General features: G+C 36.0%; 2 protein-coding genes across 2 annotated transcripts in view; one reads left to right on the top strand and one right to left on the bottom strand.

Annotated features, from left to right (window-relative positions):
* Nucleotides 1-6,966, top strand: part of LOC145680186 (uncharacterized) — a 52,379-nt gene extending 45,413 nt beyond the window's left edge. The window contains exon 4 of the mRNA XM_081750428.1: nt 6,083-6,966. Coding sequence (XP_081606554.1) covers nt 6,083-6,914 — 832 coding nt within the window. The 3' untranslated portion in view covers nt 6,915-6,966. The remainder of the gene's footprint in view (nt 1-6,082) is intronic.
* LOC145681313 (uncharacterized) lies at nt 454-3,832 on the bottom strand. The gene is made up of 2 exons (XM_081752975.1): nt 3,190-3,832; nt 454-963 (listed from the first exon to the last, which is right to left on the bottom strand). The coding sequence occupies exons 1-2, from the start codon at nt 3,418-3,420 to the stop codon at nt 454-456; spliced, it is 741 nt and encodes a 246-aa protein (XP_081609101.1). The 5' UTR covers nt 3,421-3,832.
* Nucleotides 6,967-24,252: the final 17,286 nt, after the last annotated feature.

Below are 24,252 nucleotides of genomic sequence, written 5' to 3'. Positions count from 1 at the left end.
AAAAACAAGACCGATCCATAGAAACAGAAACTTACGGAAAGCTACCAAAAAAAAAAAATCCTTCTGTGCCTATAGTTACACAAAACTGATAATTTCTAATTGATTTGCATTCTTTAGTATGTCTATTACAATATTATTACCAGTTGTGTAATTATAAGTACAAAAAAGGTATTGTTGCTTCCCTAAAGGTCCTGTTTCTGCGGATCGCCCTTTCTACAAAATCCGGTTCAATTATATTACACCCTCGATTGTGGGAATGCAGCATGACCATTAGCCGAAAGACCAATGTTTGCCTAATCCTACTGGTAACATTTGGAAATGGTATGCACTGTTTGAGTCTGCTACAAAAATCTATTATGGCTATGCCAAGCTCGTACAACCTAACTATTACTCATCATCATCAAAATAACAACAATAACAAATTCTGAAAGTTGTTTTTAATAGTATCCTTAACTACATTCCAGTTGAAATTTCCGGTATGTTAAGTTCTATAGAACAATAACTACTTTGATCAGCAAGATCTTTCGTAAATTCAGAGGGTGGTATACCCAATTCCTTCTCCTGTCTTAAGGCTTTTAATTTTTGGTTATAAATTTCCAGTCTGAGAAGTTCACAATTTAAACGTTCCTTTTCCGACGCAGAACTTTCTGTTGTTCTAACAAAACTTCTCTTCCTTTTTAACACGTTCTTGCGAGTAGCCGAACGCGAAACGCTGGGTTCCGCTTCAGAGACAAGGGATTCGCTCTGAACGCTTTCCCCAGTGTCGGCGTTAGCCGTTGCCTCAATTTCCAGCAGACTTTGAGGTTCAGTTGACTGAAGTTCCGCATACGATTCGGGTACCCCCAGACCATCGATTAGTTCATTGTCTTTCTCCAAGATGTGGAAGATATATTCATCCACAGGATCTAATTTGGCACCTCCTCCCCCTTGCTGGCCAGTTGTCCTTGCGTTGTCCCGTTTTGCCTGGAAAAGAAGTTATGAAATATAGATATCTAGTATGTCAATACACTGCAAAACAATTTAATACAAAATGTTGATGAATTTGTGAGAAAGACTTACTAGTGTCCACAGAAGAACTTATAAAGAGGAAATAAAAATGAATACTAATTTAAGAAAAAGGAATACTAATACATCCAACCAAAGGGTTAACCATTCGTTTCACAACCTTAGGCATTTATAAATCTCGATTTTAATATATTTTTTTTATATTTGAAATTTGATTAACAGTTCTATAAAAACATCTCTTTATGTGCACTAGACAACAATATTCTACATTCCTTTTTTTTTTTTTTTTTTTTTTTTTTTTTTTTTTTTTTTTTTTTTAAATCCGAGAGTATTGAATGCCGTGGTAATAGCCTTTTTTGTAGTTTTGTCTCAACTCACTTAGCCTCCTACAGCTGAAATTTGACAAGTATCATATAGATTATTAGGTCGGTATTTTTTTTATTTTACAAATAGTTATAAATAGTTAATTACAAATATATTCAAACATGCACTGCATAGGTGGCGCCATCTTTTAAAGGATACGATAATCATGCCCGCCCTGTTAATTAATGTTCTACTTTTTAAAAAAGGAGATAAGTAAATTTTGACTTAACAGGGTTTCTGTATGAAAGAGAAAAGCCTCATCAATTGATTTAGGAAACTAAATTATATCAGTATCTATACGTCAAATGACCCCCTTTCATATTAATGCCATTAAAAATGTTGGTTTTCGAGATAACGAATATTAATATCAAGCAGCTTCAGCTTGATCCAGTTTTGAACTCAATTTGTGAGCGTGAAATTGAGTAAGGTCTACGGGAAATAAACATCTTTGTTGTTCTAGAATAAAACTTTGAACTATCTCACAAAAAAATGTAGTTTCAGTTCTATACATAGTATAACTAATGCAGAAGTCTCGCTCCTACATACAGGATAGGCTAGCAGTTACAAATGTCTATTAGAGATTAAATTTGATCGGTAGAATGGCAAGATTGAGTATAGCTACTTAAAATATACAGGAATACACATTGTTTGAAACTTGGATCTAACACTTACACCTGACAATGAATTATTTAGAAAGGGCCAAGTTCCGAAGTTGGTGGGCGAAAAGGTTGATACGAAAATCTAACTGAATCTAACCTTAAACTATCTTAATCTAACTTTACCTAAAGTAAACGCTTTACATTATCTAACGTTTTACATTATTTAATCTAAGATTTTCATTTTTTTAACTTTTTAAGTATATATTTTTCGTGCAAAACAAGGCAACCCACCAACATGGGAATAAATGCCTTTAGCAACGTAAATAATAGCAGGTTGTAATCATAATATTACAACTTAGTTAGCTTCAAGATAATTTTAGAAATTAGTTAGCTTCAGGATAAAATTAGTGCTTCTACTCTAATTAGGCATAGAAATAGAATACTTCAATCTCGTCATCGTGAGAAAATGTTTACTTAAAATAAATAAATATATCTGGACAACGCAATTTAATCAGAACTAAAACTATAGAATAGTGGGACAATTTCGCCAGACTAACTTCTGACTTCTTCAGACGCACACCCTAATTCATTATTACTAAAGCAAAGAACCCAAGTTCCATCCGACCTAAACTATATTGAAAAGTTCTGCTCAAAGTAAAGACTTGCCATGAAAATAGAACACCAATAATATAAAGGTACAGATAACTGGCCCACTTTACATCTAGCCCCAAATAAAATTGTTCTGAAACACAAAGACAAAGTCAAAAAGATTTGGGTCATCGTTTTTCATGAAATTTATCTAGAAAACACAGATATCTCCATAGAACCCACGCTTGTTAGAATTTTGTGCTGAAATGAATAGGGGTTGAGTTAGGATCCATGAAAATTGCAGAGAGTCACGTTACTGTAAATCACGTAGTCCTTGAGCCCCTTTTTAAAGTACAAGGGCCAGAACTATTTTGTGGCATTAGAAAAATGTACGATTAAAAGGATTACAAGTTTATTTTCTTTCTCAGAGTTTAAAAACAACAGTGTTCCTGTTCTGCGGTATGCTGTGTCCAATGGCATCAAATAGAACTAATATTCGACACATTGTATGTAACTTTGGAGCAATAGTTATAATGTACGCTAACCAAACTTTACTCTAAAGTCCAATGTGGTGGACCAGTTACGGGTACCTTTATAAAATTAATTTATCTGTATTAAAACTATAGATACTCACCAGAGCACGACTTTTCCACAGTCCAAACAAATTGTCCCTGGCGTATGTCCAATCTCTATTCTCCCCTGCAAGTTGAAGAGATTTGGCCTTCTCCAAAATCTCTTTCCAGGCTTCCTGTTTCATTTGCTTGGTCAATTTATTGTCTTTAAATGACCCGAAAAGAACACTTCTTTTTTCTCTTACAAGATGTAACAATGCTAGTTTTTTCTCGAGAAGTTCTTTTTTCCCCATTATTTTTGTTTGAAACTGATAATTTAACAAATACAATTAACAGTACAACAGCTTTCTAACAACAACAACAACTAAAAGAGTGCTCTCGCTTTCCAGCATTCAATTGTCCCCACTTTGCAAAGACTTTGCAATTTTGGACTTCCGGTTCATCAAACTGCAAAGTATTCACAGAAAAATGGTGGAACGCGAAAACTTTGCACTTTGCAATCTTTGCAAAGTGCAAAGTGAAAAGTGAAAAGTTGCAAAGTTAAATGGTGGAACGGGCCCCTGGTCTGCAGAGGCTCCCGGCACCTCAGGCATCGTCAAACACCGCCAAAATCCGCAGTCGGTCATGGTTCGGGGTGCAATTTGCGCAAGCGACAAGACTCCTATGGTGTTCGTGAGTCAAGGGTCAAGATCAACCATGAGGTGTGCCGACGCGACATTCTCGAGACGGTGGTACTTCCATGTGCCAAGCGGCACTTCGGTGATACGGAATGGACTTTCCAACAGGACTTTGCTCCGCCCCACAGGGCGAAACGGACAAAAGACTGGTGCAGAACCCATTTTCCAGATTTCATTTGGTCTTCGGAATGGCCGCCGTACTCGCCGGATCTCAATCCCATGGACTACAATGTATGATCGATTTTGGTGGCCAGGGCATGCACTACATACACGCCACAAAAGATTGGAGTGGCTGAAGCAATCCCTGCGTCGTGAGTGAAACCGATTATCACCCTAGGACCTGCGGCCAATCGCCGAACATTTGAAAGCACGTTTGGACCTCTCTGGCCACTTCAAAACCGGTTGAACATGCTGTTCCTAAATACCCATCATCTTGGTATTGCGTCTTATTTTGCTAAATGTATGGTAACAAACATTTGTCCGGGTTATTTCTTGTCACCCTGTAAAGTATTTTCAAAGAAATTTAAAACACTCATATAAGTACCTCCTATAATATTGTTTATATTTCAAAAAGTTTAATTAATATTGCTCTTAAGGTGATCTTGTAAGTATTCGGTAAATTATGAGCCTATATCTGTAACTTGAAAGTTCTACTCGCTAGGATGTGAAAATGTTAGGTGTGTATCGACGTGTTTGTAAATATTAACATTTTAATATTCTGTTCTTGTGTTTGCGTTCGGCGGTGTATTTTTTTCTTTTTTAAATTCAACTTGGCTGTTTGTTCTCTTTAGCTTCATAAAAGAAATTATTTTTTCTTCATGTAGCAACTAAATTAATTTTATTATTTTCATACTGAAAGTTTTTTTTTTTTTTACGTGTAGTCTGAATGCGAATATTAAAAGAAACTTCTTTGAAGTAATATATATACGATATATATATATATATATATATACGAGATATATTCAAAAAGTATTGAACCTTATTTTTTCCCCGCATAAACCAATGAAACGTGGAAAACTTTCTTCAGTGTAGATGTAGAGCGGACACTCATGCGCAATCGTGATTTTTTCCCGCCCGCAAAAAGCGTGTCAGTCTTTCGTTGGCAGTCGGCCAGCGAATGAAGACGTGTAGTAAGTGGTCGTTGGATTTCAGTTTTTGTAAAATGACAGAAAAACTTGAGCAGCAATATTGCATCAAATTTTGCCAAAAACTTGACAATACCTAAGCGGAAATGATTCAGTCAGATCGAACGAGAATTTGGGCATGATGAGAGTGTTTGTGAAATTTGATTCAGGCTTTCATCCCCAAACATAACATTCCTGTGTGTCATAAGGCTCCCTACTCACCCAACATGGCTTCGTGTGACTTTTGTTTATTTCCCAAACTGAAAATACTAGTAAAAGGGACACAATTTGAGTCCAGAGAAGACCATCATGCGGCAAACGACGATATGATTGCTCACCATTCCAGAAATGTTCCCAACAATGGCGGGAGTGCTGGTAGCTACTTTGAGAGGGATTAGTGTTTCGGATTTTCAAATCAATAAATGTATTTTTGCCAATCAAAGATTCGTTACTTTTTTAACACACCTCGTAAAGAAAAGATATTGCTTCTCCTATTGGATGCAGACATGCTTAGTAGCTTTTAAATACTTGATGCTTTATGTATTGAAACTAACGTAGTGTAATTATGCATGACATTAATTTCAATAAGTTATTTTCTTACTTCAGTTCGACATACAGAGCTCGTTAAAAAAAAAAAAAAAAGTGTACACATTTTAATAAATGAAAAGTTTGTATTGTATGTTAATACTAAATGTATTAATACATCTTAAGTTGAATGCTAGTTACGCTCAGCATCTATGACTACGAAGTAACCATGATAGCTGCTGTACAGAACGTTTTGATTTCTTCTGTGATTCTGCGGCATTCTTTAGCGTCCCTCATAAGTAATACTTCACGGGTTTAAATCAGATTCACTTGTTCGTCCTATTCCAGTATCTTTGCAAATGTGCTTACCCTTTAAACGCACTTTGAGTTGCTGTATTATGTCACGTTCGTTTTGCACTCATGTAAAGAACGCCATCTGTTGAGAGGAAACCATACTACGCACTGCAGCTTCGATAGAAGTCCACAAATATAGTCTTTTAAAGTGTGTGTACATTTTCTTTTGACGGAGTCTTTATGTATTTATAATAGAAATGAAACGTAGTTTGGTAAGTGAAAACTTGAACTTTGTTATAGAAACTTACATTCTCAATTATTATGTTCATTTGTAGGCTTCCAAGAAGAAGCTTGAGGAAGACGGCAGCAAACGAAAATTTTAGTAAACTCTTGGAGCAGGCAGAAGAGAGCGAGACAGAGGATTTGTCTGGCAACAGTAGTAATATGTCAACGCCACTGCATGTAAGGATTCCCGGGGTTGGTGGAATAAAAGTCAAAAGTGAACGAAGACGACGTCGGAAAGCTAATAAGTTGTTAAGAATTGCTCCCAAGACGCCAGGTGGTATCTATATGTGTGATGAATGTAACAAGGAATTTGTGTGCCACGCTTCGTACCGGAGACATGTACAGAACCATAGTGGTGAGAAATGTTTCAAGTGCTCTATCTGTCGGAAGGGTTTCTTTCGATCCGATCATCTAAAGAACCATCTTCGTACCCACACCGGCGAGAAGCCTTTCGTATGTCATGTCTGTAATGAAACGTTTGCTCAGCGGGCAACACTTTCCAATCATTTGGCAAAACATTCAACCGAGAGAGCTTATGTCTGCCCTTTGTGCAACAGATCGTTTGTAAGAAAAATCTACCTCGATAAACATGTGCCAACACATATGAAAAACAAAAACGGGCCCTCAAGAACGGCCATGCATGGTATGAAAGCTAAGAAGCGGTCACGTGATGGTGTATATGCAAGTCTTGGCGCAGAAGACACTTTGGATAGTCCAGATGAAGTGAATAATGGAGTAAGATTTAGAAATCATCCTTCTGCTGATTCGGGACTTGAAGCCGAAATCTCGAGTGCGGAAAGAAACCATGTTTGTTCTATTTGTGGTGAGGGATTTTCAGACGAAAGGGATCTTCATATGCATATAATGAATCATATTGTATAGATATCCAGGTTCATATTTTGTGAGCGAATGAATGAATGATGATTGCAAGTGACGTATGTTTTCACTTTGTGATGTTTCGGTGCCTATACCAAAGAAATATATTGTTACACACAGTGCCGTGCCGTGGGGAAGGCGGGCGAGGCAATGGCCCCGGCCGCCAAAATAAGGGGGATGCAGAATTCGGGAGGGAAAAAGAGAGAGGAAAAATTATTTGGAATATTTTAGAACAACAGGAGGAATTTCGAATCTAATATTTAATTTTCCAGGGTCAGATTTATACTTTTTGCGTCTCTAGACACTTGCTAAAACCGCCCCACCCGTCTATTTATACCCAAATCACTAAGGGCGCCGTCGTATACTCTCGCCCTGGGCTCTGATTTTCCACGGCACGACACGGGTTACACAATCGGTAAGATGCGTCAAGGTAGATTTGATGTGGAACTGTATAAACAGGTGCAATCTTATTTTGAATTCCAAAATACGTAGTCAAGAAGGAAAGCAAGTATGTTCTATTATTCAATTAGTTCAGTCTTGGTTAAAGAAGTGATCGGTCAAATCCTGCTCTCTTAGCCCAATTGGAAGTTGTACAATCGTAACAAAGCATTCTTTTGTCTGTTTAACCCTTTTAAATTATAGCTTTTTTTTAAAGGTAAATTATAGACTTTCAGTCAAGCGGCTACAGCATCATTTCTATTTATCCTAGGATCATGGTTCGTACGTCATTCTCTTCAGAATAGAAAAACACGGTACCATTCACATCATCATGTATCTGGGGTGGGAAAATCGCGAAAAAAGGGATTTTTGGTTTTAAAAATTCCTTTTTTTAAACCTTTTTACCGCCTCTGGACCCCCTGTGTTAACGCAGAGATCTGAAAAATACTAATCGGTGCACTGAATGTCTGTAAAATTTCAATCTTCGAGGTGCAAAAGTAAGCCTACCAAAATATAATAAAAATAGGCCTAACCAAAAAATACTTTTAAAGTTATGATGTCGTCAACCCGTCAGTAAAGTAATGTCTCGACGCAGAAGAGCAAAAACCGTACGTAATGTGTTCTACAATTCCTTTATGCTTGAAAAAAAAAAAAGGAAGTAAAACGCTATTGGATTTTTTTTTAATCGAATAATTAACCCTTTGGGGATCCTATGGTACAATTTTGTACCCTACGCGTTTTTCATGGTACATTGCGTTATTTCTCTTCTATTTGAGCTTTTTCGTCCGTTTTTTTTTTTTTTTTTTTCAAGTCCAGAGGCATTGTAGAAGACATTACGTATGGTTTCAGGCCTTCCTGCGTCCAGACATAGGAGGTGATGACGTCATAAGTCAAAAATTTATTTTTCCATTTACCAAGCCTATATTCAATATTTTTTGGCGGGCTTATTTTTCCACGTAGAAGATTGAAATTTTGCACAAACATTCAGTCCACCGAGTAGTATTTACCAGATTTTTTTTTTCATATTTGTGAGTTGAAACAGGGGGGCAAAGGGTTGAAAAAAGGGATATTTTAACCCCAAAATCCCGTTTTTCAGGATTTTCCCGCCTCACATACATGATGGGGACACGTGAGTCATACCGTCTGAAAGGCAGTTCCATTCTGAAGAGAATGACGGTCGAATCATTATCCTAGAGTAATTAGGGACGTCTCAGGGATTTTTTGAAAAATATACTTCTATATAAAGAAAGTGGGACATGGTCGGTATATTTTTTTGTCGGGCTTACTTTTGCACCTAGAAGATTGAAATTGTGCACAAACATTCAGCCCACCTAGTAGTATTTATCAGATTTTTTTCAGATCTCTGCATTAAAACAGGGGGGTCCAGAGGGGGGAAAAATTGAAAAAAGGGATTTTTAGACAAAAAAATCCCGTTTTTCACGATTTTCCCGCCAAACATACATGATGGAGACACGTGAGTCATACCGTCTGAAAGGCACTTCCATTCTGAAGAGATTGACGGTCGAATTATTATTCTAGGGTAATTAGGGACGTCTCAGTGATTTTTTTCAAAATATACTTCTGTATAGGGTAACATGGGGTATTTTCTGACTTTTTTGGCAGGCTTATTTTTGCACCTAGAAGATTGAAATTGTGCATAAACATTCAGTCCACCGAGTAGTATTTAACAGATTTTTTTCAGATTTCTGCGTTAAAACAGGGGGGTCCAGAGGGGCTAAAAGTTTAAAAAAGGGAAATTTAGACCCAAAAAATTCTTTTTTCGGGAATTTCCCGCCTTAGATACATGATGGAGACATGTGAATGGTACCGCCTGAAAGGCAGTTCTATTCAGAAGAGAATATGGGCGATACATGACCCTAGGGTAATTAGGGATGTCTCAGAAGTTTTTTCCCTGAGATCATATTGTTTTGTGGTAATTTGAGGCATTGTGGGAATTCTTGATAAAATTTATCCCGCCCTTACTATTCAAGATAGAAACTTGAAATTTGGCACACACATTCAGTATACCAAGTACTATTTATCAGATTTTTTTTTTGATGGCTACGTTCACACAGGGGGGGGTCCAGGGGGGGCAAAGTTCGAGAAAAAATTTCCCTCCGAAATTTTCACTTTGACATTTTTTCCCGCTTCTGATATATGGTATGAGCATGCAAGTGGTACCATTTGAAAGCCAGCTCTGTTCTGAAGAGAATGAGGTATGAACCATGATCCTAGGATAAATAGTGACGATGCAGTAGCTGCTTGACTGAAAGTCTAAAAAATAGCCCAAAAAGCCGGTATCCGGAAATTGTTAAAGACACTACTTTAGCACCTACAAATAAGCACTATAACTTAAAAGGGTTAAAGTTTTTGTGTAAGTCCTACTTTTGTTATGCTACTTAACGTAGAAAACTTAAAACATGGGAATCCTTTTGAGAATATGTACGTCTTCGTGTGTACATGAGAGTACATTAATTTTCTTACAACATAGTTGCATATATGAATAAGGTTTCTAATATTAATTAACAGTTGTTTTGGATGTGGCTATGGATGGCTCATGGTAGAGAGAGAGAGAGTTTAAAGGACAAGCTACAGAAATATTTTTACAAGTGTGCTTCAATACTTTTTTTTTTTTTTATACATACGTTTATCAATTCATACACTACGACATATGATTTGAAAAGCTGTAAGAAGATGAGTTTTCATTTTGTTCAATGGTTCTCACATTTGAGATTAAGTATTAGGGAAATACTTAACTATGGAAGAAAGTGATTGAATCCAGTGGTGGTGTTAGTTACAGTAGAGTCTCGATTATCCGAGCTAATGTGGACCGGATAAACAAAAATTATGTTCACACGGATGGATACATAGAAAATTTTGTACATTATTTTTGATTATTGTTTATTGATTATTTCTCTTTATTAGATTATTTATTATTACTGTATATATTCTTTTTATTGGGCATACAGTACAGTATAAAGTACACATACATACATAAGGAATTAGCCATAAAACACTAAATAAAAATGCAGTTTGATATTGATACGTACATAAGTAAAACAAAATATAAATAAGGTACTGTTGAGTATACACATTAAAAAAAAAAAAGTATTTCAAAGTCTTTTGCTTCATTAAGCTGTCTCGGGGCCGCGATGGCTCAGTGGTAGAGCGTTCACTTCTAGCGCCTGGGGCCCTTGGTTCGATCTCAGCTCGCGCCAAGTGAACTTTGTGGTGAACAAACACCGTAAGGCCCGTGGTTTTTCTCGGAGTTCTCCCGTTTCCCCCACTTTCTTCATTTTTCATCATCGTCTCCTTTATCCTAGCCGGCATAATCGTGGGATATAAAACTTAGTTTTCATTTCATTTCATTAAGCTGTCTCATTTTTTGCCGCTATATTGCACAAACATAGTAACATCATATTGTCAGATGGTGCCTTGTCGTCTTGCTGTTCGACGTAGAACACTGCCTTCTCAAACTGAAACTTAAGACGTACAACGATTAACTTGTGGCAACCGTTGTCTTTACTTTGATTCATTTTGCTTTCTTGCTGAAACAAAAGCCTCCGGACTGATTACTGTTGCAACTAGATTAGTTTTTAAATTTTTGTTTGTTTGTTTGGATTAAGCTCGGATAACACGGAACCTCGGATAATCGGTATTCTACTGTACTTTGTAAATTGTCAGCTGTGACGTCAAGGATGCAGGAGATCAAAAGAAAGAAAAAAAAAAGAAAAAGATTGAATGGCAACATCTCGGACATAACCTATCGTTTCATCTTCTAGTATTACTTACTAGAACACTACTAAACAACAGATCGCAAAAGTGTCGTTGCTTGTGTAAGTGGTATTCAAGAACACCAACGTTTTTCATCCTTCTGAAATAGATCCATGTTGAAATTGTTAGACTTGTTTGTAAAATTGGTAAACCTCGTTAGGAACGATAGAGTATAGAAATTTTCTCAGAGGAAATAGGTAAGAATAAGGAGCTATTATCAGAAAATTTAGAAAAGAAAAATGTTGTTACACTGGTGATTCGTTTGTGTTGAGTTAAAAATGGTTCTGGATTGGTATTATTACAAGTCTCTTAGATAATTATCTCGTGAACAAGAACTTATCAGCATTTCTTCGCGGTATTATCTCACGAACTGCAAAGTTTCTGTTTCGCACAAAAATAAGTGTCGCTGAGTGAGAGAAAGCACGGAATGTGAAGTCTTCTCAACGTTGGAATTCCTTTAGAACTTTGATCCAAAAACTGCAATCGACAACTGGTACTTCAGTGCAGAGAGAGAGCGTTACACAAACGAAGTCTTAAGGTAAGATATTTTTTCAACATGTATATGAATTGCACAATTCAAAATTGATTATCCTGAATCTGATTGTCTGGTTTTGAAATGTTATGCCCTGATGTAATCTCTTTCTCTGCCAAACCAAAGGCCGTGGAGAAGTGGGAGGGAGGACCTCTCATAATTTGTACGTGAGAAGTACTAGCTACCATCATTTTTTGGATTAGCGAGTGCGTCTGACTGAAATTTTGCGCCCTGCATCAAGGTCTGTGACAATAACACGGTAAAGTAGATAGTATGGTTTAGAAGATAATGGTCCCAAATTACCATTAACTGTCTGAACAGAATGACGTACTTGGAGTTAAATTCCCATGCAGAACTTTTTTGGAAGAAGAAAAAAAAAAGCTAAAAATTTTTCATTCATTGTTAGTAATAATTTGCAAATTTTATCCTACTGAAAAGATCGTTCATTTTATGTAATGTATATACAGGGTGTCTCACTAGTCCCGTGAAAGGGTAACTCTGTTATTATCAGAATTACAACAAAATGTAAGAGGAAACACCGTCTCCAAATATGATGTTTTCAATCTATAGTGAAGGAATTTTTTAAATCGGACGAGCCATTTGGGCTGTACACTCTGTATTCGCCCAATGTTAAATGAAAATGCAACGTTGCCATTTACCTGGACCCACAACATAAGTGAATGAAGTTACTGTCTTTTACACTAACTTGTCGATGGCCAGCCCCTACTTCAAACATGTCCCCATTCACTTTATGTTGTGGATCCAGGTAAATGATAAAATTGCATTTTCATTTAACATTGGGCGAATAAAGAGTACAGTCCAAATGGCTTGTCCGATTTAAAAAAATTCCTTCATTTTAGATTGAAAACATCATATTTGAAGACGGTGTTTCCTGTTACATTTTGTTGTAACTCTCATAATAAGTTACCCTTGTCAGGGAACTTTTGAGACACCCTGTATAAAAAAAATAGCGCTCTTAACAATCAGATCGCATTCATTGTTGTTTATGTTGTAGTAATGACGCATCTATTACTTGTAAAAGTTTGCTAAAATGAATGATTTTTTTTTTTCGCAAACGGCAAATGTACTACTTTATGTATTTAGTTTTCAATTTTAAATTGCTGTCGATACACCATTCAGTTATTTCTTGGAACTTACTAGAGCGAAAAGACTTCATCTGCGTAGTGTACACTTATTCTATGACACACTATCATTTCTTTTTAAAGTTACTTTAGTTTTCTGTTGAGCGTTCATTTGCAACGACAACTGTAAGGAACAAAAGTTAACGCATAAGAATTGTTTAAAAGTCTACAAAGGAGCTGGTGGACGTCCCTCTCTATATGTAAATATAGAATGAAAGCGGTGTTTGTCGCCTTTCTTTTACGACAAAACGGCGAAACGGTTGGAAATGAATGTTTGAACATGCTTAGCACTTGCGTTGCGGTGAGATCTTTATCATTTTATTTTGATAATCAGCTACCCACAATTTCAGATAATTCATCTTCGAAGTGTCCATTCTACTGTGATGGAGCCAATTTATTACTGTTGATCTGATCAGCATATCTCCGAAATGGTTGGGTCTAGGAACTTCAAATTGTACACCAATATTTTCCTCGTTGAACTCAAGGTATTCGATATAATGGAACGGGTGTTTCCATAAACTTTATTTTTTCCAGCCGAAGAAGTGCACTGTTGCAATCTATAAGCTTCAGCTGTGTTAGAAGTTGCTCACTGAGATCGGACATTAGGACAGTTGTGCTTTTTGAAGCATAACTTGTTGATTTAAATTGAAACTACTTAATTAATATAAGTAAATAAAACTTCCTGTTAACGCTTATATACTAAGAGTCTTTGTTATATGTTAAGAGTCTCTTCAATTAGTTACGGTGATGGTAAGACCTGTGAAGCAACCGTTGGGATAAAAATAATTATATAAACATGGCGTCAAAACGATGATTGATTATAGTTATAATGAAATTTCAAAAATGTTTAAAATTACATTTTTCTCACTTCTCAGGTGAAGAAGCATTTAAATCAAAATTATTAAACGTTTCATTGTAAATAATTCTCAAAACTTCATACTATAATCATTAACCAGGATATCCTACCTTGCAAGTTGAAGTTATGGATGGTTTCGTAAGTTCAATATTATTAACGTTCGGAAAAAAAAAAAAAAAATCGATAGAATTTGATTCAGGTGAACAGAATGATAAACGTGAGTGTAAGAAAGTTCATGTGTTGTTTACGAGAAAATGGAGGCCAAATGAATTTGTTTGTAAACGTAAATATTGATCCTGTACAAGAACCGTGACGCTTACTAAAGTAAAAACTCCCCTCCCCTCATTCAGCTCTTCATTACGACGCTAGCACGATGATGGACTTTACATAACCCGAAATTATTATTACGATTTTTTTTAACCTATAATATTGTCAAAGGATAAAATATACAGGTTGCACAAATGCTTCCTTTCGAAGTAATAGGCTGCCCAAAACATGAAAAAATAAATAAATAAATAAATAATAAAGTTTCATAGCTCCAAAACTATGAGACCTACCGTTTTACTATCATACGGGTCAAGACTTCGCTTAGGAACTAGTATGTGCCGTGTCCAAATGTCCAAGTTTCACAATCCTATAGTGCCCACGCAACAATATTTTCATGGAGGAAGTTTGGCTACGGGCATATAATTTGAAGTACTCACCGCAGGGTTTCGGAACATGGATATTTGGATAGGGCACATACTAGTTCTTAAGTGAAGACTTGACCAGACTACGGTAGGTCCCATAGCTTTGGAGCTATGGACCTTTAAATTTATTTTTTCATGTTTTCGGCAGCCTATAAATCCGAAAGGAAACATTTGTACGCCCAGGCGGGTCTATACTTTTTGCCTTATCTTGGTGTCAGGAATTACCTCCAAAACGTTGTCAATGTTGTTTTGAAACACTATATATATATATATATATATATATATATATATATATATATATATATATATATATATATATATATATATATATATATATATATATATATATATATAAATCGATAGATCGCATCAACCTAAACAAAATGAGATACATGGAATGAATTCTGATGCGTAGGCTTTGAGAAAATCGAAAAAAACTAACTAAGGTACGACGCAGTAATATATGCCATTCGTTCCCAATAATAATGGATACTTTTTATGTAGTTGTAAGGAATTGTTATTTATATACTGTGTATATGGTAATTCCCACTGTTAACTAACAGATTTGTATCTAACATTATTCGTCTTTTCCTACCGATAACACTATACTACTTGTGAGTTTGTGATTGAAAGAAGCTACGATCTATTACTTTTTTAAAGTTATAAATATACAAGTGTTGTAATGTGTTTAAGTGTATAATCCCAGAGAATATTTTTATGAAAATGAATGATGTACAATTATTTTTGCTTGTGCAGACTATACTCCTCGTATGAGAAGCAAATGAACGTAACTCCAAGAATGGGATTTTTGTTTTCTTGGATTATGTACGAAATAATGAAAACCCCACTTGGTGTCTGTCATTTGAGTGTTATTGAACCTTACGTTGCCATGCCTTCTCTAGCTTTCAATAATGTTTTTACAGTCTTGTTAAAACAACATTATTATTCTTTCTCTCCTCAACCATAGGTTGGTGAGAAATTTTAGAACTTTTCTATTTCTTGGGAGAGCTATTCTATACTTTGATAAGGTCTCTTCTTCGTAACTGCATCTAGATATTCTTCCTTGGTTTTCCTCTTCCTGGTTTTCCTTCTTCCTTTCCCTCTATCAGCACAGTAATCCAGTTGGAGTGCCTAATAAGATTTGCCAAGCATCCTTTTTCTTCTTTTTTCTTTTATCTTCATGATCTGTCATTCTTCATTAGCTTTCTGTAGTACGTCTTCATTCCTTTTTCTTTCGGTCCATGATATGCGCAGCATTCTGCGCCAACACCACATTTCAAATGCTTCCAGCTTAGATATATTAGCTTTTCTTAACAGAGGTCCTACAGACAGCTTTTCTTAACAGACACATTTCTTGATGTTAGCAGTCCTGTTTTCCTGTCGAATGCGTGTTTAGTCTGCGATATTTTTGAACTAACATCTTGTTCATTCCTTCCGTCGGAGGATATTAAGCTTCCTTAATGGGGGGATAATATTGCGTTAGATACATTCTGTAAACCTACGAAAATGGAGTCACATTTAGTCTGGTTTTCATGGCATTTATATATATTTACATATTTCGTATTGTGCGAAAGACATTTGTTGATACTGTGTATCAGTAATTCCAGATTATGAGACACGAACGATTAAATGTTAGTAGTGTAAAAGTAATAATTTCATTGGCAACAAATGAAGTATGATGCACATTAGATCATCATGCCGACTAAGAATCACAATAAAGCTTTTTTTTTCTGTTTCGTTTTGTAATTTTCTCTAAATAAGTAATTTATTAATATGCTAATAGTGCAACGATATATTGTTGGAAAAACAAATTGTAAATATTTTTATTGTATGTTGTGTGTCAGATCTCTTTACTAATGAGAAATTTATTAATTTATTACGGACTGTTGTTGACTGATCAGTTTACTTCCTTTTTCAGCTCTCTACGAAGCCTTTATTATTTTTTTATATTGTTATGGGTTCATTGCAGTGGCATATTTAGGGGGGTGGCTTCCAAGCTTAACCCCCCCCCCCCCCCGAAATCTTACTTGCTATAGTAAAGTATATGAAATATCTTGCAGAATTTTCACATTTTCAGGCAAATTCCCCCCGAAAGTTAGCAAAGCCCCTCCCGAAATAAAATCGTAAATACGCCACTGGTTCATTGTGTAACATTTTATGAGCTTGCCATGAATTGCTACATCGTAATATTTGACGAATTTTACTTCCATTTTTAATTTATATCAAATTCATTTTGGATCACAAGAATTGAGCAGGAAATGACCTTTTTAAAACGTGTACTACAGAAAAACGCAATACGGTAAATGATTACAGCTTAGGAGTTCGAACAGAGTTGTAGAACATACGTTATATCCTGTACCATTCGTTCTCATTGTTTCTTCTAGTTCCATTAATCAATTGTTAAATTGTAGCTATTTACGTTCATTTCGAATTTCTTAATATAAACTACAGTCTGTCCGTAAAGTTGCGCAACCCAAAGTTTGATTGCATATATCTTTTGAATCACGAACGATAAAGATCTGAAACTTGAAACAAATTGTAAGCGTGTTCTATGTAGAAGTTACAGTGTTGCCAGAAAAATAACGCCCCTAAAATCTAGGTTAAGGCAGCGAGTAGAGGAACGAATTGAACTGCATTTGATTACGTATCATGTCTTGTTATCCTTTGAACTACTTTTTTAATAATAGTTGTATTTAGTATGTAATAAACCAAACAGTTATTAAAATTAAATAATAATGTTATTTAGAAAGTAGTTCACAGGATTCCAAAACATGATACGTAATCAAATGCAGTTGAGTTTGTTCCTCTAGTTGTTGAGATTTCGGGGGAATTGTTATTCTGGCAAAATTGAAAATTCAGGTTCATATTTTCTGTTGTTAGAATAACATTATCTATGATTATGGTAAGTTGCATTTCACTATCTCCTTTCACTTATGAATAACCAAGCAAAAGAAAAATGGTAAATTTTGTATTATTTTTTAGAAAGTCAGACTCTTAACGCACGTTTTTATTTAAAGCAATATAGTGGGAGTAATTAGTGTTATTTAGAAAACAGTTGTAGGCTACTTTGTCAAATGGATTGCCATTTATAATAATAAAGATAATATTAACAGTTGATTGTTCTAAGGTCCCAGTGTAAACTAGCTTTACATTTCTTTTTTCTAAAACTATGAACAAGGTTTTATTTGCTAAGAGCAAGTTACTTGAATGTAAAATTAAGCTTAACGTTTACGGTAATGGTCTTAATGATTGAGGTGATGGAGCTGGTGATCTTGATATGTTCTTTCTATGTGCTTCTTTTTGTAAGTAAAATGTCGTATTTCAACAGACTCGGCTAATATTGTTAATAAGTGTGTTTGTATATAGATCACACATTTTCTATTTATGTAATTTGACGTACTTTGTGCAATATATAATTTAATGTGTAAAAAAAGATTGTATTTGGATGCTGGAATAAGAATAACGTATTAAAATTTATTTTTATTTCATATTTTTCGTGTGTTGTTTGTATAGTATTTACTAAAACACATGGACTCTAATTCTCTTTAGATGGTGGGGCCGCGGTGGCTCAGTGGTAGAGCGTTCACCTCTAATGCTTGGGATCCCGGGTTCGATCCCAGCCCCCGCCAAGTGAACTTTGTGGTGGGCAAACACCGTGTGCGTGGGTTTCCTCATGGCTCTCCCACTTTCTTCATTCCACCATTTCATTCATTACTCATCTTCACCGTCTCCTTTAGCCTAACCGGCATAACCGTGGGACGTAAAACTCAAAGATTTCATTTTTTCTCCTTAGATTGTATTTTCTTAAATTGTTGCATTAAATGTACTTTCTGTGTATTTTACAGGTGTCCTTTAGCTTTTGTATTACTACCGTATTTTACGGACTATAACACGCACTTTTTTCTTCAAAAAATTGTCTCCAAAATTCAGGTGCGTCTTACATTCGAAATTAATATAAAAGTGTCCAGTGTTTGATTTAAAATTCTCACCAGTCTTAAAAATGACCATATATATTCTATGCCGCGGGAAACTATCTCTATTTGGCAACATTGGTTTCAATTGGCAGCAGCAGTGCACCGATGCGACGAACATGAGTTGCGAGGATTCACAAGTTTGTTAACACTGTCTCTCTGCCGCCCCACCTTCATAAACCCAGAACCACAGACTAGAATATACAGAAAAACTGAAAACAAGGCGAACCGTAGCGCCTCTAACATGCGACGACGGAACTAACTAGTCGATCTGTTAGTCGACAACACATGACAGCGCCAACTGATGGCAGCACCAACCCACTTATAATGAAGTATCGTTCTCCACCGAACATTGATTGGCTCTTTCGCTGTACAGACCATACAAACAAATTTCAATAGTGCAAACTAAGAATTTTATTTTTAGTCTGGCTTTTCAATCTCATAATAAAAATGGTAAAAAATGTTACGGTATTTTAAAAAAATGCTTAAAAATTAAGTTTCATATAGTCCGTATAGTTTCATATGGTGCTTTTTACACAGTAGCATTTTGATAAGCAACTTGTCGTGACGTAGCAAATAAATCACTGGAGAAGAGCGCAATTATGACTCCAAAACTAAAAACAGAGATTTCAGCCCTTTGTCGCATATGCTTATTATGATACAAAGAACTTTTAACTTTGTACAGATAAGGATGCTCCTCATATTTTTTCAATTAGCATGATAATAGGTAGTATCCCTACTCCAACTCATTTTTCCTTTACTACAATTCAATTTCCCACAAAACAAAGAACATGTATATTTGGCACAAAATTTTTCGCTTAATTTTAACACACCACGGCGCTGCAATCAAACCAGAAATGCTACGAAATAGAGCAGGTTCTATCGACAAGAAATGCCAGACGATATGCCATGGCATGTACATTTCTCTATAGCATTTGCTACTTTACACGGTAGGATATCGATGCTACCATTTTTGCTACGAGAAATGCTTCCGTCTGAAACTAGCCATAGATGCTAGAAATCTCTGCCAAAATAAAACTGCCTGTGTATGAAAGAGATCTGAAACATAAGTTTGAAGTTTAGAGTGAACGTAAAATAATAATGAGATTGTTTTGAATAAGTATTGAGAATTACGGCTAAAATAGATCTTATCCAATTGAGATGTAATTTAACAAATGATGTACGATGTTTATGTATGGTGGTATCAAATAAATAGTTGTATTGTGATCGGAATTGAGAGTGATTATATCATAGTTCACTTGGAAGTAAATAGGATATCTAAGTTGTAAAGATGAGAATACTTGGCACAATGTATTTATTATCTCTAGTCTACGTTCCCAAATCGAAATGTCAAAGTTATCGATATTTTCTCACTAGATGGGAAAACAAGTAATTATACCTGGAAAGATTTGATCAACTTTGTCTTGCTACCTTGATTCCAGCAGAGCGAAAAGTTGCGTCCTTTTGGCAGTGATTGGGGAGGGAATATATGATAAAGAGGCTAGATTTTCCAGCAAGAAAATCGTTGGCTATTTACCTTCTGAGAATAAAAATGGAGGGTACGGAAGGTCTAGGTTACCTTTGATATCGATAGCATATAAATTGGGAAGAAAGGAAGCTCGAACATTTGCAATTCATTTGTGTTATTTGTGTGTTCAAATTTGTTAAACAAACACGTTTTTGTGAAAAGAGAATTTCTCTTCCTTAGCCTTGGAACATAATCGTGGGACTTAAAACTAAACGACGAAGAAGTCATACCACACCCAGTTGCGATTTGCGGCATGGAAGAAAAGAATATTAGAAATAATTCCTCTGAAGCCAGCTTGAAGTTCTTAATATTGTAGATTGTTAGTTTGAAGGTATTATCATCCAAACTTAGATATCTACGTCTGCCAAGAGGACTAACAAATTAATATCTATGCTCTCCCGTAAAAATTGACAACACACGTGTTCTCGCTGGAATTATTGATGTTAAAAACCTCGAGAAGGATGTACCGGCAGAAACTTAAAATACATATTAACACGCGCTGATTGAAGATAATAAGAGAAAAGTCTATAAATCTCTTGCTGGAGACATTTGCCAAAAACAGTCCTTGAGATACAATTGAGGTTTGAGATAGTCGATTATCGTCTCTGCCGTTGACTCTTTGCATCTTCACGTCTTATTCTTGGACCTGAGTAACCATATAAAATGGCAGTGTCCGTAATGTTGCTGAATGTAGTATTTCACAAGCCAGAAACATATCTTACGAAAGTTATCCGAGCGTATCCACATTATACGACGCAATAGGAAACCTACCGATACGTTGATTGTATTTACGTGATCCAAAGATAATATGTACTGTGTCATGCGAAAACGAACTAAGCGCCACTTTCATACTTTTAAGAAAATTACGTATAAAGGTTGATGTCCAACATAAATGTAGCCGTAATCAAAAGTGAAATTATGTTTTTTTATAGAAAGGTGTTGGTTTTCCTCTCTTTTCGATTGTGCAAAGCGTTCTAATGCGTATCAGGAACCAATCGTTGCATTTACGTGGATTTTCAAAGTTTGGCGCTTAGTTCATTTTTGCATAACACAGTACATATGTTCTCTAAAGGTGCAATTTCTTCGGAAACAGCGACAAATACTGATTTTTGCCTTTCCACATTAAAATACCGGTACTATCGAAAAGCGTAGTTGGTGTTCTCTGGTCAATTCGTACTTCAAGTATTAGTTCAATTTTTCCTCGTTTCGCACGACACACAGGATACGATGGAAATTGGATTTGGGCTAGTAACATTTCTTTCTTTAAATCCTATAGTTTCAGCTACACTTTCAAATGAAATAACTTTGTCTCGTGCTTAATATGGACGTCACTGAAGCGTTAACTCGCAAGTGATTTGTTCGACGCTCACCTTGATCTTGGACTTTATCACAGACCACACTGTCATCACCCACTAAGCCCTTACCAATGAACGTCAGGAGATTTGAAGAGGATTGTGTAAACGCAGGGAGATCACCATCCTCTGAAGATCCTTATTGTCTCTGACTTTCCGATATTCTCTCACAAGGAATGGACATGAACGTGCCATCTGGACAACCGAATCAAACCTAGTCCATTCGATAAATATAACAAAGATATGTTCATGTATAAAGAACCCATAGGTCCCATGGACAACGGAGTAAGTTCCTCGGGCCTATTGACCTCTTACGAGGAAACCTTTTCTGGTGTCACACGAAATGTGAAACGAGACTATGGTCAATCGATTTGTGTTAGTGAACACGAAACTCCATAGGCGAGAAAAACCCTCGATCGCAACCGTTCCGTACTTATGGGGGAAGACTAGGGGCACTACCAACACAATACGTTGTCGATAATGAGAAGAAATATGGCGCGAGTACGATGAAATATGCATAGAAGCGCAGTTAAACATATACTACAATGTGACATTACATTCGACAATACTCTTACAAGTGAGGGCAGTGGCTGAGGAAAACGAAGCAGCAAGACGTTAGGGGAATTGTATAGTAAAAATACATGATCAGGTAATCAATCACAAATTATAGGCAGCCTGTAGACGTCAACGTAAGGCAGAAAATGGAAGAAAGAGAGGTATGGAGGGGATTAACCGTAGAGTCCGGACTCCCTCTGCCGTCACTTCAGAGGACGGCACAACTCTACAATAAAGCTATTTTGGAAAACATTTTTGCAACTTATCCCCAATTTCCCTCTCCATATGCCACGGAACAATATGCGTGATAACTATTGTGACGTTTGCTTCATTCTACAGAGAATGTGGTACAATCTTTGATATCAGGATAAATAGTACTGAGTTTATATTTTTCATATTATGTTCTCTTTATAGCTCAGGTCGTAAGTTCGGTTTTATATGTACAGAGCTATAACTTTCCCCTCATACCTATTCCGTCTATCAAAACAAAACTTGGTATACTAATTTCTTATCCTCTGTAGTATTTTTCGAGATACATTTGGATTGTGAGCTTTTACCTGGGGCCACGCCAGAGGAGGCCAAAGTTAATAGGAAGGATTTCTGGAGGAAATTTTCCCGACATTTTCCCAGTTTTCTCTTTTCAAGTACGTTATGGGCCCCAATACATAGCACCTCTGAAAAACTTGTTTCATGCTGAAGAGAATGAACTATAAATCATGACTTTCCAATGAACAATGTTGATGCAATAGCTATTTCACTGCAAGTCTACGATTTTCTTTATACTAAAAGGGTTAATGGGCCCCAGGGACTTACTTCTTTGTCCATGGCACCTAATTTTTTATGCATGAACATATCTGTGTTATGTTTATCGAATGGATTAGGTTTGATTCGGATAACACGTTCATATCCGTTCCTTGTCAGTTTGATGTGTTTCTGGCGTGGTAATACAAACACTGCTGAAGTTTTTGACAGCGAATATAACATGTACTAATGCAGGCATTGCACATACTCAGAGCGCATACATTTTCGGCCATTCATCATCTTTGTATCAATCCACTTGCAGTCTTCGTCGTACACATGCACATCGTCGTAGCACCTTGATTGTCATATTCTGCATTCTTTACCTTTTTTTTTTTTTTTTTTGGCTGTTCTAATTGTAAAATAACTGTAATTCAAATTCTTTAAGTCATAATTGTTTCTAGTTTTAGCAGTTGTTGCAAGTAAATGTGGGCGACTTGGCATAATTGTAGTAACCCAAGCATTCAAGAAAGGAATAAAGATGGAGGTTCGTTCTAAAGATGACTGGACGTTGTAAAGATAAAGGCTGTAATGAAGATACGTACAATGTTCACTATTTCGAAGTATTAAACTTGCACACACAGTTTGCGGGTTCGATTTGAGAGAGACACATTATGTAATGCTTCTTGTAGCATATTGTGAATGTCCAGTAGACATTGAGATGGGTCTATGTTTTCTTATGTTATTATGTTTGATTATCTTATTCATTCATTGAGTAAATAATAATTGAACAAACATTATTATGAGTGGGGCATTTATCTAATTAGTAATTAGATATCAACAAGAATTATAAGCCCTTATGCAGAGTCGCTTTACGTATGATTAGCGTAATACTAAAAGCCTGACTACTGCAGGAAAACTGTTAATCGAACTCTTTAGTATGGTGCTAATTACACGTCACAACGACTCTGCACAAGACCCATGGGGCCTTATGCAGAGTCCCTTTGACGTCTGATTAACGCCATACTACGATATTGACTAATGAATGGGTATCAAAATTGTATTCAGAGACTCTGATTAGGACGTAGTATTTGACGAAGTTAATCACATTTGACTAATTAATGTGGAGCAGAGGTTAATCATTTACCCACCCACGGTTTAGCATGAGACACAACAGTTCGTATTTCATGTATTTTCATTTTTACAGACTACGCATGCGCTCATCTAATTTTCCGTAGTTGCCACATTCATTTTTCTCAACCGATGCATTGGGTTTATATTGGTTAATCATACCCAAATCAACGTTTTAATTGTACTCAAATTAGACTCTGAATACCAAAAAGTGCACCTTACTTAGTAAGGAGCTAGTATGACACTAACTAGTCTGTGACTAAACACCGATTAACGAATTCTCTCTGAATACCGCCCATGGTGTCTGATAAACCCAAGTGAATAGTTCGCAAAACTCTCACCTCCATTTCCAGTTTGATTTATCATGGCGCACCATGTAACGTTAATTAAATCATGTACTTGTTCACTCAACATGGATTTATATCCGCGACTTTAAATAACGAACTTGAAATTTGTATTTCTGGCATGGTATCGGAAATTCACAAAACAGTTTCCAATACCGATTATCGTAAACTGAAACGCAAACCAGTTTGCAGTCGAACACCTGACAATAGTCTTGCTTAGGCTGTAGCACTAGAGTTTCACTTTTTGTTTTATCTTTTCAAAATACATATATTTGTAGATATGCAGTCTGCATT

Source organism: Thermobia domestica, chromosome 3 (genome assembly GCF_964235325.1).
Source record: "Thermobia domestica chromosome 3, izTheDome1.hap1.1, whole genome shotgun sequence".
Lineage (NCBI taxonomy): Eukaryota > Metazoa > Arthropoda > Insecta > Zygentoma > Lepismatidae > Thermobia > Thermobia domestica.
This window is presented reverse-complemented; position numbering and strand designations above follow the sequence as displayed.